This window comes from Olea europaea, unplaced genomic scaffold, assembly GCF_002742605.1.
Source record: "Olea europaea var. sylvestris unplaced genomic scaffold, O_europaea_v1 scaffold2993, whole genome shotgun sequence".
Taxonomy (NCBI): Eukaryota; Viridiplantae; Streptophyta; class Magnoliopsida; order Lamiales; family Oleaceae; genus Olea; species Olea europaea.
In genome coordinates, this window is record NW_019248576.1 from 29721 (window position 1) to 46754 (window position 17034).

Genomic DNA, 17034 nt, shown 5'->3' on the forward strand with positions numbered 1-17034 from the left:
GATAGCTTATTTGATTAAATCGCATGCCTAGCCACATTCTAAATTTTCAAACCCCTTTAATGCCTTCACCCATATCTACCCCAACACTCAACTCTTCATTTCAAGTCCTCTTAAACTCTTCTGCTCTAGCCTTTTCTTAAGCACAATTATCTTAGAAAAATTCGAACACGGGCTATAAAATGTATTTTTGAGATACTCTCCCAGTCTAAAATGTTAAAGCCACTATAATCTTGAGTCTAAGATTGTTCACCACCTTTGAAGTCACTTGCTCTAAATTTTTTTCTTCCACGAACTTCTCTTCGGGGGGAAAGTTCAGAGGGAAGTCAATTTCTGGAATAAGACACTTAACTTTTGGGTGCTATTAACTATGACTGGATAACACGCAGTGGAGGACACCATTCAAATATCCCAGGTATCCTTAAATAATCCCAAAGTGAAGTCGTTATATTCATATCCTCCAAAATAGGAAACCATTCCAAATCTCCCACTCCCACTTCCACTCTCATCTTCGTTCCTAACAAGAATTTACTTGTCAATCTCTGAACTAACCTAGAACTTGTATCTACCTTTTTAAACCTTCTAAACTTCAAATTTATTTTGTCTCCAATAGATTAACTTCTTGAAGATTATCTCTTCTAGCCTTTTTCTCAACAGAAAAAGTTCCTTCCCGAGCTTTTCAATGAGGTTGCCTACATTATCTAATTGATCTACAAACTCTGACATACATTATTTATTGCCTAAAAGCTCTATCAATCCTCTGATTCCTTCAGACTTCTAAATTTAAAACTAGAGTCAATTCCCAAGCAGCTTCAATTTTGCACTTTGAGGCCTCCCACCAAACTTACATCTTTTCACCACGCTACCGTCTAAACTTAGGATGTCATAACAAGATGTTACCACGTCTGGAAGGAGTGCGACCCTAAAGAAAAAGTAATAATTGGAAATGTCTGGATACCACACACCTACCTCCAAATTCACATCTGGGCACAACTCCTGTCAACCTAAAGAAACTATGATCCTATCTGATTTACAAGAGACTACATTTTCTCTGAAATTAGACCGTGTGAACTTGGAATTCCGAAAAGGTATATCAGTAAATTCACATTCTTATATAACAGTCCAAGATTCTCACACTTAAAGTCACCCTATGTCCGAACCAGCCCATTCCATCAACATGGTCACACATCACAATCTTTTACCCTTCCTCTTTCTCTGCTCATGATCCCATCAACAACTTCCTGATTGCCAGCAACTCCACCACTCTATCCTTCTCATTTCTCAAGAGCACAAACTAAGGTTTCATGGAGAAGAATTCATCAATAGATAATAAGCCTTAGGAATTCACAGAGCATTGACCACTACTAGCAATTTATTGTAACCTAGACTGGATAGCGGGGATCACTAACCAAAAAAACCTGACCACTCTATGAACAAGGATTAGTTAGTCAGCATGTAAAGATAAAAAAGATTCCACTCTCATTATAAGCTTAAAGCAACAACAAGCTATCATTCCCTAGCTCAATATCATTAATATCATGATAATTTGTGCAAAGCACGCAATAATACAACTGAGGATAAGATTATGTCCCTATCTTCAAAATAATTAAAAAGACCAATGAATATTCGAGAAATGGAAGAAGTACATACTCGTTTGCCAAGTGCCTTAACAAGTAAAACTCATCATATACAACTGATAAAGTTATATATGCAAACAAACAACTATTTAACAAGATCACTTCTATTCTTAGTCTAACGGCTCTAAATTCCCATATGCTAGCTGATGCATCGGCCATTGAAGTTATACTATCCACACTGAATGATCCTTTGCATTTAATCCGACTTATGTTCCACGTTATAGAATTTAGCCCCCATTTGGCCCCATTAAATTTCATTACATTACATTCCATTTTTTTTCTCTCCTATTTTCAACCATATAATCTTCCATAAAATAATATTACACGTAAATCAAAAACTTTTATTTCTTTTTCAACCACTCATTTTTTTTTTAAAAAAAAATATTATTCTACCCATTTTCATTTTCAGAAAATGAGGGCCAAACAGGAGCTTAATGGCTAATAGCTATATTTATTTGCTATTCAGAAAGTACCAAACCAAAACATATCTTTAGTTTAAAGATAAAGTTGTATAGGGAATTATCAACATAATGTAAGAGCTGACAAGAGAACTATATGTCCAAGTAGATACAGATGAACATTTTGATCGTCACAGAGATGTGACAATGTCCACATAGCAAAATACTGAATTGATTAAAGCTAGAGAAAACAAGTAAGAGAGAGATAGGAATCGAACTTCGGGTATGGTGTTAAAATCTTTGACGGCTCTGTCTCTTGCAAGTAGAGTCATAGTACCATCAAGCCTCCGGTAACTTATACAAGAATCTTTCAGGGACTCTTCAACTAAGTTCAACATCCCAGTCCACTGGGAGAAAACAATAGCTTTTTCAGATCCGTCGGTATCTGAATCTAGGTAACCTTTACCCGAAGATGAAGCACTGCTGCTGGTCTTGGGTTTGCAATGTGACCTGAGAATCTCTAAAACCGCTTTGATTTTAGAGGAGACGTATTCCTTGTGAAGAACCATAGAATTCTCATCAACTTCTGATGAGAAAGGGACATCATTATCAGTGTCACTAGAGATACATCTCCACAGAGTAGGTTTTGAATATACAACATCAGCACCGAGTTGTTCTTTACATTCGGGGGCTGGGCATGTACTGTCTTCCCCTGTCAAAAACTCGTTGACGCACTGAAAGCAGAAAACATGTCCGCACATGGTGACAACAGCATTTTCGGGAGGATCCTGTTAAACATCAAATCATCAGACTACTGTGCAGCATACTTTCGGTGCTAAAGAGAGCAAACGATCGGAGAACAAGAAATAAGCAAACGTTTAACTTGTTATCTGAAAATAAGTTTTGGAAATTACAAACCATTTTACTGATGTCCAAGAGTAGAGAGTACCACAGTGTATCCCTCATCTCAATAGATGGACAAATCGACTACGTATGTGATTGTGAACCATGAACAATGTGCATGTCTACTACAAGTCAAATTATCTGTGAAACATCTCATGTTTGAAAAGAACTTTTGAGAAAAACACAACATGATTGGTCGACTGTAAGTACAGGAGAAAATGAAAAGAAAAGGCCGTCTCAAGGGAAGGAAAGGTGTTTCAACTTTGGAAATTACAGTCTCTTGCAAGACTTCCCATTCTTTTCCTTGAAGAAAGATCACATCTGACACAAGTGAGCAGCATCCCAAGACCCCTTTGACCTCAAGCAAGTAAAACGTGACCTCCAGCAATATGAGAAAACTTAACGTGGAGTTTAATGGCTCAAATGGCACCAGAAAGAGAGAAAATCACATGCTAATCCCATCAGTGTCTGGAGTTTGTTCAATCTCTTCTCCATTCTGGAGAAAATTCACCACTTTACAGAGAATATCTATTTGATCTTGAAGTTTTATGTTGCTCAAAACAAAGAAAGTGGTGCAAAAAGCATCATTATGTCATCACTAAGCTTCTCAAGGTAGAATCATAACCAAAGATCCTTGGTATGCTACTCATAAATCAAGTGCAGCATAGGTCAATTTTATCATCTAATTTAGAAACAAAAACAGCATGACAAAGACTAGGTGGGGGTGTGGGCAGTGAAAAACAGTTATAATACACGTCTGGCATGTCAAGAAGTTTACTAGTATGCAAGCACAAAAGCAGAAACCGTGCAATGGAAGGAGTTTGACAAGGGATAGCATACTTTGCATACAAGACATATTGCCAAGGAAGCTTCCAAAAGCTTTAGTAAATTCACTAGCAGTTCCTTGGGGAGCCTCTTCGCCATGTCAGAGGATTCTTTTCCAACTGGGTCAGAGCTGAGTCCTTTGACAAGTAGAGGGTGATCACAAGCTTGGCGAAGACGGAGGAGCAGCAATAAAATATTAGCATAATTTTGATTCACAGTACCAGCAGCCGCATAAGCCTGCATTTGTGGTTAATTCACAATTTCACAAAGATCAGTAAACTGAACAAAAGATACAATTATAAAATTTTAATCAAACCCTCTATAACAATAAATTTTTGAAAGGAAAAACTATAGAAAACTAGATTTCAGACGGTAAGAGTATCCCATGATAGGTGTCCAAAAATTAGAACCAAAAACTACTCAAGACATCATTGTTACTCTTTGCACCAGCAGATTAAAATGCTTCTTCCTGCTTTACAAGGAGGAGCTGAATTCTAAATCCGAGGAAAGCACTGTTTATTTGGACTATTTAATACTGCATAACAAATTCTCAACACTTTTAATGTTCAATAGGATGAAATATTTAATTTTGTATTAATGCATTTCCGTTTGTTTATATTTCGGTAGGCAGAAATTGAAGCAATTCTATTTAAAATCTAGGTATAGTCGTACTTCTCCGCTTGAGTGCTTTGAAATCGGCTCTATCAAGGACAATGTCCAAAGTTAAACTCTTAAAATATTACAAAATTTTAACTTCAACTATTGCATTGCATGTGGATTCTGCACATTCTAGATAAAAAAGTGAATGGATGGATGGGTGGAAGAGACCTTAAATTGTGAGCGTGATTGTGCTTCAAGTCTGTTATAAAAAGCTCGTTCTTCTGTGGAAAATTCCACCCGCGTCAAATGTGTTGTTTTGGGGGGTAAATTGATTATAGGCTCACCATCAATCAATGTACCTACAACACAAAGGCAGACAATAATCAGCATTGGCCAATATAAATTATTCAACTGATTTTGCACATCCAAATAATAACACATTGTTTGAATGAAGTAAATTAATAAACATGGTGATACTTTTACAACTATGCCGATTAGAGTCGAACACAATCAAAGCAGAAAAGTTATGAATGATCAGGTGGAAAGCGAAATCAAGAACACCTGTATGATAAAATCTATTTCCCATTCAGTATATGCTTGGCGTATCACATTCAATAAGGAAAGGAAATTCTGCTGATGCACCACCAAAAAGGAAAGGATAGAAGCCAATGCACAGAAATAAAAATAGTTTACTAGGAGACCAATAAGCAATGTCAATCAACAAGTTGACTGTTCAAATGTGTATCATAACAAAGCAGATTGAACATTTTGTATTCATTAACACAAACGCTAATCGTTGCGGTTAGAAGTTCGGGATATAAAGCTTGTCCCATAGCACATGAATACAAATTATATTATCCCCCACCCCCAACCCCCACACATTATATTTATTTCTTATGCAACAAAACATGCTAGTGTTAGACCTGCATTCCCATCGACTGTGACTTACAACAAATGTTTGATGATGTTAGATCAACAAAGAAGAAGAATAAACTTTGATTCCTTTTTGAAAAAGAAGAACTGGCTTTGTTTGGAGTAATAAGACTATTCCAATTTAATGCTAGACGTTAGTGATGGTTGAAAAAAATTCCAATTGGCTAGTAACAATTATATGAGAAGAAGATACATAACTATCAAATATTACAATCGATCTAAAAGTTAGTTTTGTTTGTAACTTGTCAAGAGTTTCATCAACAAGGTTCTCAAAACGGGAGACATACAGCTCACAAGATACAAAGAGTTCTAATGTAGTACAGATGGCCAAGTGGATTGAAGAATGGTTGGAGTGAAAAAGGAAAAATAGTAAATTGCAAGTTTGACGTTCGAGCTCAAATTTGGGCCCATAACACCTTTTCTAAAAGGCGACGACGAGACAGACTAAAATGATCGCAAAGTATGTTGGATTTTAGCCATTAGAGTTCGTTTAGGACTAAAAAACTGCTCTTTAAATTTAGTGCTATTTTTGACATTTAACCCCCGTTTAATTCCCATTCTTTGGCTACAAAAATGAAAAATATAACCGTTATCCATTACATCAAGTTACCATTTTTGACTTTTTATCTCTTATGTGGGTCCCGTAACGACTTTATTTTTCATTCTCATTCTTACTAAAATGGGTACCAAACGGGGCTTTAGTTTATTACGAATTCTTTACAATTTTAGTTCCTTAGGCTAGGTTTTTCTTTAGGTTAATTATTTGTTTTTAGGCAACTTGGAATTAATAAAACTTCTTGATTTTACGTTTCATTCTCAGGTGGATTATAGATTTGTCTTCTTAATGTTTTCGCTCGAATTCATTATTTCGCACTACGTCAAGTTATATCAACCATAACAAGTCAACAATGAAATCAAGACTCGATCAACGCTTCTCTAAAGGGCTTTTACTTCCCTTTCCTAATTTTATTAATCACTTATGCAGATGCTCAAGTTCGCTGGCAAGTACCATATGCATCTATCTATATATATCCATATTCATTCTGCCTGTAGATAACAAGGTTAAAGGTACAACTCACTTCATGCATCAATATGAACTCGTGATCATTCGCTAACTAGGAATGACCTAGTGACTTCTTTTTGTTAGAAGGTACATGGCCAAACATTAGTATCTGATTGTTAGAAGGGATGATGGCATTCTCTAAACCATGTTAACTTGCTCAAACATCTTTTCATTCTCAAGAAAGACATGGTTCAGATAAAGAGCAAGAGTAAAAACATAAACAAATAGTAAACTATGGAACTTCAAAAAAAGGGAAAATATGAATATAACAGGCAAAGAAAGAATAGTTAATAATTATTAAGTAAGGTCAATGTTCTTGGAGCATAAAAATAGGTGTTCTCATTTCTGTCGATGATTGAGATTCTCTTCCAAATTTTGACTGTTTTAAATCCGTTTGGATGATCTTCACACCTTTTATATGCAAAGCTAAAATTTCCTTGACACATTTTAAATTTCTTATCAATGCAAAAGACACAACTGTAGGAGCTGAAGTAAGTCCCTTTGCCTCCTCTCTTCCTCACATGCAAAGTGTGATTCTGGGAGGAATGAGGAAAAAGGGAAACAAATAACAGCACATGATTTCAAGCATATTTTAGAACTCCATGAACACAATCACCTTATACCATGCGAAGAATTATTGAACTCAACATGTTCTTTCAACCTTAATTTTATTGAACATTCATGAAAAGATTTAATTATTAAATTTATGAACGATCAATTTAACTTTGCTCTGATGAATTTAAACTCTCTCTACACAGGCAGTAAAATTTAAAAATTGTTAAATATTTTGATATGCACATCTAGCTATATATTGATTTAATAATATTGGTCCAACATTCTCCAATCTGTTCAATTTATATTAAGCAGAACCAAACAAATTTAAGATTCAAATGCTTATACTTGATCAATATTGCAGAATTGCAACTGGATGGTGCCAAAGTAAATATCAGGGTACTTCTACAAGCAGTACATGATGCTTCACACCTAAAGAGATCAATCTGTGAACAAAAATAGTGCTTTTCGTAACAATAGATTCTCAAAATTAGATATCTTTTTTTGATCATTATGAGTTCCATGTAATAACCATACATAAAAAAATCATCCCCACGATGACACTCAAAACAATGCCAATGGTAACTATGGTACCAACACACAGATCGCACAGATGATTAAAAAGGAAGATGCTATTTTTTCAGTGTTCACACGTAACAGTTAGAACAATATCTGCATGATTGGATTACTGCTCCATGTCAGAACAATATATCTACGGCTTGTAACTTGCTAGAAGATCTTGCACATTCATGATAGCACACATACAAAGGCTTGTACCAAAACCGAACTTTGAGAGGAGTAAAGATCAAATATGAATAGACAGATCAGCTCCTTTTATGCAATCATATACCATAGTCCTTAGAACCTTTCCACTCATACTATCTTGGGCAAATATACAGATGACGCAAAGATCACAGTAAAATCTAATAATGAAGGAAAATCACCTTTTGTTCGACGCAACATGATCTGTCTTAAGATGACTTGAAGCTTTTTGTAACCATGAACTGCATTCCTAGAGATTGGGAACTTGATGGAAGTACCAAATGTTTTCAATTTATCGTATGGCTGATATCTCAGGAATCTGAAATAGCTGAAGACTTCATCTATTGAATTTTGTATAGGTGTTCCAGACAAGCACCATCTTCGTTTAGCTCTAAGGCTGCAGCAGGCTCTAGCAACCTGCGTTCTGTGGTTCTTTATTGTTTGAGCTTCATCCAAAATCACTCTAGACCATTTCACCCTAGCAAGAGTACCACAATCAGAATCAAAAGAAGGCAGGTCAATTTCTTTTCCACCCTTCTTAAGGCTCTTCTTTACTGATGACTTTTTCGGTTTCTTATTCATGGAGAATTCAGAAGATAATCCATATCTTGATAAATCTTTTTGTTCCTCATCATCTTCTTCAACCAAAGGTCGTTTTGGAACTTCATTCGTAACAATGGAATATGTTGTTACAACCACATCATAACCTGCCAATGCAGCAGGATCTTTGGTCCTACTTCCTCCATGATAGACTAAAACAGCAAGTCTAGCTTCAGAGGTAACTTTCTCATCCAGCTCTCGAGCCCACTGTCGAAGAACACTGGCTGGACAGACAACAAGTGTACCTGCAGCTGGCCTCCTACCACGGAATTCAACCATCGAACAACTTGCTTTTGGAAGTACCGTAAAATCGTCAGATTCTTTCGTCTGATTTTCTTCATCAAGCTTAACAACACTAATTTCATCATCATCATCCAAATTCAAGGGTTCGGTTCTGGCATTACAAGAATCTTCAGGTTTAGCTTTTGCTTCTGCAAGCCTCTGCTTCTGTATGAGGGCAATCATTGACACAGTCTTACCAAGGCCCTGTGGGAAGCATAATTATGACCTGGGCAAGAGAGAGTAAAAAATAAAAGAGAAAGTCAACTGTTACTGGCTCTGACCTGATCATCAGCCAGAATCCCACCCAAACAATTAGTGCTTGATTCCTTCTGGAGCATCCATGCCAAAGCAATTTTCTGAAAGATGAGATGCTACTTCTTAGAACCACAAATACCTAAAGCAACTAAAAGGTGTTCAATAAGGAGACAAGGACCTGGTGCCTGAGAAGAGAAACTGTCAAGATACCATCAGGTACATTAGCCTCGGTTTTAGGCTGATGAAGGTCCTGCAGCGAAAATGTTCAAACAATAGATACATGATCAACCATCCACTGAATAGCAAGTAATCAAAGATGCAGCTGCAGCACGCTTTTGCTTAACATAATTGGCAATGTGACCTCATGACCTAAGGTTTTTAAGGTAGTATAGATGGTATTCTAAGCCAAGGCAATAATCCAGTAGCCCACTTCAGTGAAAAACTCAATGAGACAAAACACTATCAGTAGTTATTGTCCTAGGTATACAGACCATAAATAGAAGAAGTGAACAGATATCGAACAGAATAGTTTGTTCTGAAAGAGTGCATAGATGTGAATGTGAAGGAACATTTTTGTTAAAAGTTAGCACATATAGCATTAATGTTTGAGACCCAGTTGTTCTCCATCTCTTACGACTGTCAGTCCGTTTCTGGCAATTTTTGTTGTGCACAATGTGAATAGGAGGCATGTCCAGAATGGATGATACATACCTTAGTTGAACATGCCTCGATCCATTATAGTATAAGAAATTACCAGATACCACTTAACCATTATGCGAAATCAGATATCAACTACAGGTCAAGTGAAGAAATATAGTAAACTTACAAACCAAATCGTTGAAACTTTTCCCATCAAACTCCCAGAAAATTGGAAGAATCAAGTGAATCTTAATTTTGCATATCTAAAGAGATGAAAGATTAAATAGGTTATCAAGGTTTTTTTTTTTTTTAAAAAGATAATCGAATATTTTATTAATCAAACCATAATACACAGAAAGTGTATTATCAATACAAATCCGAAAGAAACGACATAAAATTGGACAGCTCATCTATATGCCTAGTAGCCGCTGCATTAAACCAAGCATACAATAGTTATCAACGTATTTTATCAATTTAAATTAGAAAGGAAAACAAGAAATTGAGCAACCCGTCTATATGTCTAGTAGTCACAGTATTAAATCAAGTATACAATGTCAAATAAAATAATTCTCTAATCTGCTCTGTTTTCCGTGTTTGATTATCAAAACATCGATTGTTTCTTTCTCTCCTCACACCATCCGATGCACCCGAAATAACCTCTCATACAAGCTCGCTATCCTTATTGCAAAATTTTATGCTCCATACCTTTAACACGTCTTCCATACGTCGCGACAATACCCAATTCATATATTGAGACGCAATAATATCGTTCCACAACAAACGTGCAGCGTCACAATGAAGAAACAAGTGGTCAATCGTCCCCCATGCCTCCTACATATATAGGACCCCTCTATAACCTAAAAACCCCTTGTTCGAAGATTATCCACCGTTAACACCTGTCCTTTGACAACAGTCCATGGTAAAAATGCTACCCTTGGAGGCAATTTACATTTTCATACCATCTTTCAAGAGAATGAGCTCTCTACAAATCCCAATAAGGATCTAAAATAGGTGCTAATTGAGAAGATACCATTTCGCATCAACCTCCACCAGCTACAATCCTCCTCTCCTACCCTGATGTGCCCCTCATACAAAGATGTCAACAACGGCGCATAATCATCCACTTCCCAATCCTACAAATCCCGCCCAAAAAATAATGTTCCAACTTAGACTTTCATTATGTATATCTAAGACCACACTTGCCATAGTATATTGCACCAAAACAATAAGATACAAAGAGAGAAACCCCACACTAAGTGGTTGCTTTCCACACCAACAATTATCCCAAAAACTAATAGTATTACCATTCCCCACCACGAAAGTTAATATATCCCGAAAATCGCTTTACCTTCGCCGGATATAACGCCACAAACTCACCCCATAAGAACCACGGCTGTTGACTGAGCACCATCCCCCTCCGTAACACCATATTTTGACCCTATAGTTTCTCTCCAAAAAACCCTCCATCTCCACTCTAAATCACCACAACTACTTACACAACAAAGCCTTATTAAACAATACAAGGCTTCTCAGTCCGAGACTCCCCACCCTTATAGGAGAACAAATTGCATCCCAAATAACCAAATGTAATTTCCTCTCCTCTCTTAATCCTTCCCAGAGAAACTTCCAATGAATCCTCTCTAATCTTTTTGCCACTGCAGCAAGAATAGAAAATAATAACAAAAAATAAGGAGATTCAACAAAGTGGACTTAAGGAGAGTAAAACAGCCTCCCTTTGAGAGGTACATGAGCTTCCACTTCGCTAGCCTTCTCTCCACCATTTCCACAATATAATTCCAAATATGAATACTTTTGAACCGTGCTCCTAAAAGAAGCATGGGCAGCTGTGCAACCTTGCAACCCAATATAATAGTCAACTCCTCCACATTCTCGACCTCTCTCACTATGATAGCCTCAGATATCCACATATTTATCTTCTATACGGATACAACCTCAGAACAGAAGCAAACGACACAGGTTCCTAAATTGCTCAGCATTTGCATCACAGAAGATCAACGTATCATCAGCAAACAATAAATGAGATAACTGCACCTGATCAATCATAAAGCCCCTTAACAAACTCTCCACCACAGCCTCCTAAAACATCCTACCGAAAGCCTCCATCACAATAACAAAACGCAATGGAGACAAAAGACCTCATCGCCTTAATCCTCTACTACTTCGAAAATAACCCTCACGAGTGTCGTTCACCATAACTGGAAAGAAACTGTAGAGATATAGAATTGAATCCACTGACACCACTTGTTCCCGAAGGCACATCACCTAAGTATATACAAAAGAAAACTCCAGTTTACGTGATCATAAGCCTTTTGAATGTCAAACTCACATAACATTCCAAGAATCCCTAGACATAGTCTTAAATCGATGCATTCATTTGCTATAAGTACGAAATTCAAAATCTAGCGCCCTTTGACAAAAGTATTTTGAAATTTAGAGACCACTTTCCCCAACACGTCCTTTAAACTGTTCGCAGAATCTTCACAATAATCTTGTATACCCCACACACTAAACGAATAGGATGAAAGTCCTTGATATCTGTTGCTCCCGATTTCTTAGGAATCAGCACAATAAATGTAGCATTGGAGCTTCCCAAAAACCTACCACACTTGAAGAATAAGGACATCCACAATGTCCAATCGCATCACTTCCCAACAAGCTTTATAGAATGAAAAAGAGAAACCATATGGTCTTGGGCCTTGTCGTCATTCATACTGAACACCATCTCCGTAATTTCATCCTCCCCAAAAGATCTCTCTAGCGAACTGGCTTCTTCCTTATTAATCGCAAAAAAAACTAGCCCCTCCAACTCTGACCTCCAGTCAAACTGCTCTTGATAAAAAGTTTGATAGAAGCTTACCATTTGTGTCCAAATATCCTCTAGGTCCTCATAAGTAACTACCTCCAACATAGTGATAGAATTGTTTCACATGCTAGAATTAACAACCCTGTGAGAAAACTATGTGCATTTGTCTCCCTTTTCTAACTATTTAACCCTAAATTTCTGACGCCAAGCAATGTCCTCCATCTCCACCAACCTCTCCAACTCTCCCCTTAATTCTCCACATCTCTCCCTCTCATCCCCTACCAATCCTCGGCTCTTCTCCCTTCTATCCAGCTCTTCTATACGTAATAGGCATTGATTTTTACCATTGTTAACATCTTCCACCACCTCCTCATTCAACATTTTCAAATCCCTTTTTAAGACTTTCAATTTTCAATCCAGATGTATCTGAGAGACCCCCAGAAGTCATACGATGCCCATCACGTCCGTACATGCTCTACAAAACCTTCTACTTCTAGCCATATCTCCTCAAATCTAAAGGGCCTTCTTCCAGTGCACTTCATAATCCCAAATAACAAAATAGGAAAATGATATAAATACACCCTCTCCAATCTCCTCTGAGTACTTAGCCTCCCACTCTCCACATACCAAAAACCGATCTATTCGGGACAAGGCAAATTAATCCCGATCGAATGATCGAGTAAAATTTCCTCCAATCATAGGCAAGTCCACCAACATGTTCTCCCTAATAAAATCTAATAATTCCTACATAACCCATGTTACTCTCCCACCACTAGACATCTTAGTAGGAAACCAAACCACTTTAAAATATCCTCCAATACCATCAAGCATCATACCAGCCCGCTCATCCCACAATCCACCTCTACTCTCATCCACATTAGGCCTATAAACTTCTATAAACATCCATCGAAATCCATCCCCAATATTTCTAAACAAAAACAATAGAGAAAATTGCCCTTCACTAACCTCCTCCACATCAAAAACTCTAGTATCTCACATAACTAGCATACCTCCTGAAGCCCCTAGTGACCCAGATACTGATACCCAACATGCTGTCCCCCCCATAGATTAGTCACGACAGCCCTCGAAACGACCTCTAACTTTGTTTTTTGAAAGCATACAAGGTCAACCCTCCATCCCCTTATCAGATTTCAAATACCCATCCTTTTCTCTGCTTCATTAATCCCCCTCACATTCCAACTAATAATTTTTGGAATCATCTTAACACTCCATCATCTCTCCCCATCTATCCTTTCCTCAACTCACCTCCTTTGACATCATAATTAACCGAACATTCAAGACGCTTAAGCTCACAGTCACCATTTTTTCTTGTCTTACCTCTTCGTGTACTCATCTCATGTCCCCTACAAGCCTCAAGTTCCTCGAATAATTGCAAAAGCCTATTTTCATACCCATCACAGGACATACCTCACATCTTGCTGAAGTTCAGAATTTTTTGGAGAATAAAGAATCCTTATTAGGACACAAATTGCATAATCTATAGTAGGCAATTTTTGCTTCTATACAGTATAAAAGTTTCTTTTTGAGTTTCTTCCACTCCGTAAAAGCAAAATCAAAAGAAAAAATCACTATAAGCAATCCCAAAAAGGAAGGGGGTGAAGCAATGACTTTCAAAAAAATAAAATAAAAAACTAAATTAAAGCCCACATAAATGAGTCAAAATGTATATAATAGCACTGGTAAAATGATCAAAAAAGTGCTAAGAAAAAGTGGCAGAAGACTTGAAAGCATACCTGCAAAGCTGCTTGGAAAATCAATCTCTCATCAGCATCTGTATTCTTTTCTTCACCAACCACGGGATGAAGTAGAGAATCATTTGAACCACCATAAAGATTGGCTGATGGAGATTTTCCAAGAGACAGAGATGGGGGTAATTGTCTATTGCCTCTGTTTTCATAAAGTGGTGATTCACTAAGATTTACACCGGTAAAATTGCCTGTATTATTTCCATTAGAATATTTTGACCATGCAGGTTGGTTATGTTTTCCATAAGTATCAGCAATGGCATTTTCCACAAAATTGTTCGATCTCGCATTAGACGAAGAAGGCTGTAAGGTAGCAGGAAGGGCCCTCTTCAAAGCCTGTAAAGAAGAAGGTACTGCAGAATTTATACCAATACTGAATCTATTATTTGGATCTCGAGCCATGTTTGAACTAGAAGTTCCAATAGTTTCAGCACTACTTAGATGTTTATGGGGTTTTAATGAAGTTTCATCATAAATCTTTGCAGAAGGAGCCTTCCAAGAACGATCATTGTAACCTGAAAATTGGTGAAGGACATTTGATCAACAATTTACACTCTACTGCACTAGACTGGTGTTTACATGCAAGAATTTAGTTTTTACCTGTCAAATTAGGAGTAGAAGATGCCCATGGTGGAAGGACCCTAGAACTGGCAGAAGCTGCAGTATCCCTAACAGGAGACTCATCCCTATAATTGTCTATTTCTCGTAAATCTGAGTCACTATCTGATGAAGTGATATCTATAGGATCCACTGATGCCATTACAGCTAAAGGATGATCTTCTTATTCAACTATCAATTCAGAAGAGTTGACACATGTAGAAACAATCTGCAAGTAGATTCAAAAAACTCAAAGATGCATAACAAAGTACTGACATTTATGATCTCAAAATCCTATACAAAATTAATTCACCTTTTACCTGTGAGGAATGTCTCGAAATCTCAAGTATAGCACCAGAAATGGAGTAACTTTTCTGAGTAAATTTTAGAATACCACGCAAAGGATCCTTGCTGTCAAGCATCCATGCAAGTTGAGCACATCAAATTCCAAGAACAAAGAAAAAAAGAAACTTAATAAGGATAACGAGACAGAATTGGCAAAAAATAATTCATGCCCACCAAAACCCACACTGGTGGTTTTGAGTCCTGAAAAAAAAAATGAAGAAGAAGAAGAAGTTAGCAGATAGAAGCATTTCCCAAAGCAAAATAAATTTATCAATAACTCACTCAAAATAAGGAAACAATTAAGCTCATCAAGGCCTCAATTTTTGGAATCGAACATCTCATGTTACGCTAATTTAAGTAAATAATTATGAAGAATGAATTGCTACTGAATAACTAAATATATGGATCAAACCATAATTCAAAAGAATGCACGGAGAAATCCAAAGTCCAAGCAATAGTTTCAGGGCAAAATCTCATATTCAAATGAAAGAAAATGATAGAGCAAAGAAACCTTAATTTCAACCCGAAATTCAAATGATAGCTCTTCAAGATTTCCTTGGTTTTCCTTATCTTAGAAATAAAAATACCTCCCACAAAATAAAACAATAAGTTGAAGTGCCAATTGCTACAAAATACAAATACATAAGCATGTGTGTGATAACTTCCATGACTCGCATGAAAATGTAGGCACGTGTGCGATTTCCGAGAGAAAGGGATGGGATACTCAGAAACCTGGTGTCTGATTCGAACATTGATCCTGGGAGTTGAAAGGCGAGAGGAGAAGGTTTGAATCAGCTCTTGCTACTCTTCCTAGTTTGGGTTCTTCAGAAAAGCCCTAATTGCTCGTCCAGAGTAACAGCGAGCGAAAATCCTTCCTCTGTTCTCACTTTTTCCGACTTCCTTTTTTCGCATAGACAGTAATTTAGCGCCTCTTTGTCTATCATTATTTCAAAAATTCATTTTTATTTTCAAACTCATTTTAAATCACATATTCTCACATAAAAATATTTTGTTCATAAATTCAAAAAATTTATTTATTTTTAATTACACATTATTCAAAAATTTATTATTTCAAAACTCATTTTTATTGAATAAGCTTGTGTTTGATAATCATTATTTAAAAACTTTTCATTCTACATATTTATTTTCAATAACACATTCACACAATAAAATATTCTACATATAAGTTATGTTCGAACCACATTTTCTTGAAAAAATACATTTTTAAATAGTGATTTGACATCATTTTAATAACATATTTTTTAATAAAATAATATTACACGCAAATTCAAAATTTTTCTTTATTTTTTAACAACACATTTTCATATATACTATTTAAAAATGCATTATTAGGAATATAACGTAGCTCAAACAAGGGCATAAATTCAGAAAAAAAAATCTATTTTTCTAATCACATATTTTTCAAAAATTCACTATTTGAACTTTATTTTTTTTAAATAATGACCATCGAACAGAGGCTAATGATAAAATAACACGGGCTTAGTCCACAACAAGGCCCATGCTCGGCTGATGGAAAAAATTGAGTCTTTTCAATTTTATTCTTTGACAAACACTTTTTTTCACGCTCATTTTCAATTATACGTTCTTAAAAATATAAAGGTGCGTTTGGTTTGCATCTCTGTTTTCAGTTTAAATTCATTTTCTATTTTTCGTTTTGAGGGATTATTTTAAAATTAAAGAAATACGTTTAGTTTATCATTTTGAAAAACTATTTATCAAAAAAATAAAATAGAAAACACATTTGGTTTAAAAAATTAAAAATGATTTTATGAATTTTTATTTAATTAATTTGATTGTTAAGTAAATCGTATCAACTTTATGCTAATATGTGATTGAAAAAATTATAAATTTTGAAGTTGTTAATAAAAAGGAATCGTTGAAAGATGGCATTAGAGAGATGGATTCTTCACTAGAGTTCTAGAAGGAGCTTGAGAAGAGAGAGAGATTGAGAGATGTATATTTATATTTGGGTAGGTTTTGTGCGATTTAATTAATTATTTTAGTTTAAGAAATTTTTAAGTTTGTTTTTTTTTTT

At 36.1% G+C, this 17034-nt stretch overlaps 1 protein-coding gene across 2 annotated transcripts; it reads right to left on the reverse strand.

Annotated features, from left to right (window-relative positions):
* Positions 1-2038: 2038 nt before the first annotated feature.
* On the reverse strand, positions 2039-15904 carry LOC111384755 (helicase-like transcription factor CHR28). Of its 2 annotated transcripts, none has more exons than XM_023009078.1 (10): positions 15711-15904; positions 14954-15179; positions 14637-14862; positions 14025-14551; positions 8986-9057; positions 8834-8908; positions 7853-8756; positions 4589-4719; positions 3776-3997; positions 2039-2820 (listed from the first exon to the last, which is right to left on the reverse strand). In XM_023009078.1, the coding sequence occupies exons 3-10, from the start codon at positions 14794-14796 to the stop codon at positions 2224-2226; spliced, it is 2688 nt and encodes an 895-aa protein (XP_022864846.1). In that variant the 5' UTR covers positions 14797-14862; positions 14954-15179; positions 15711-15904; the 3' UTR covers positions 2039-2223. The 2 variants fall into 2 exon arrangements, with proteins under 2 accessions (XP_022864846.1, XP_022864847.1); XM_023009079.1 differs by having other exon boundaries at positions 14947-15179.
* Positions 15905-17034: the final 1130 nt, after the last annotated feature.

What these genes read in the sequence shown, in the direction of transcription:
- LOC111384755 (XM_023009078.1), bottom strand. Translation starts at nt 14,796, where the DNA reads ATGGCATCAGTGGATCCTATAGATATCACTTCATCAGATAGTGACTCA. An exon ending in GGATTCTGGCTGATGATCAG is followed by an intron (nt 8,757 to 8,833) that starts GTCAGAGCCAGT and finishes TGCTTCCCACAG; the next exon opens with GGCCTTGGTAAGACTGTGTC. An exon ending in CATGTTGCGTCGAACAAAAG is followed by an intron (nt 4,720 to 7,852) that starts GTGATTTTCCTT and finishes TTTGTGTTGTAG; the next exon opens with GTACATTGATTGATGGTGAG.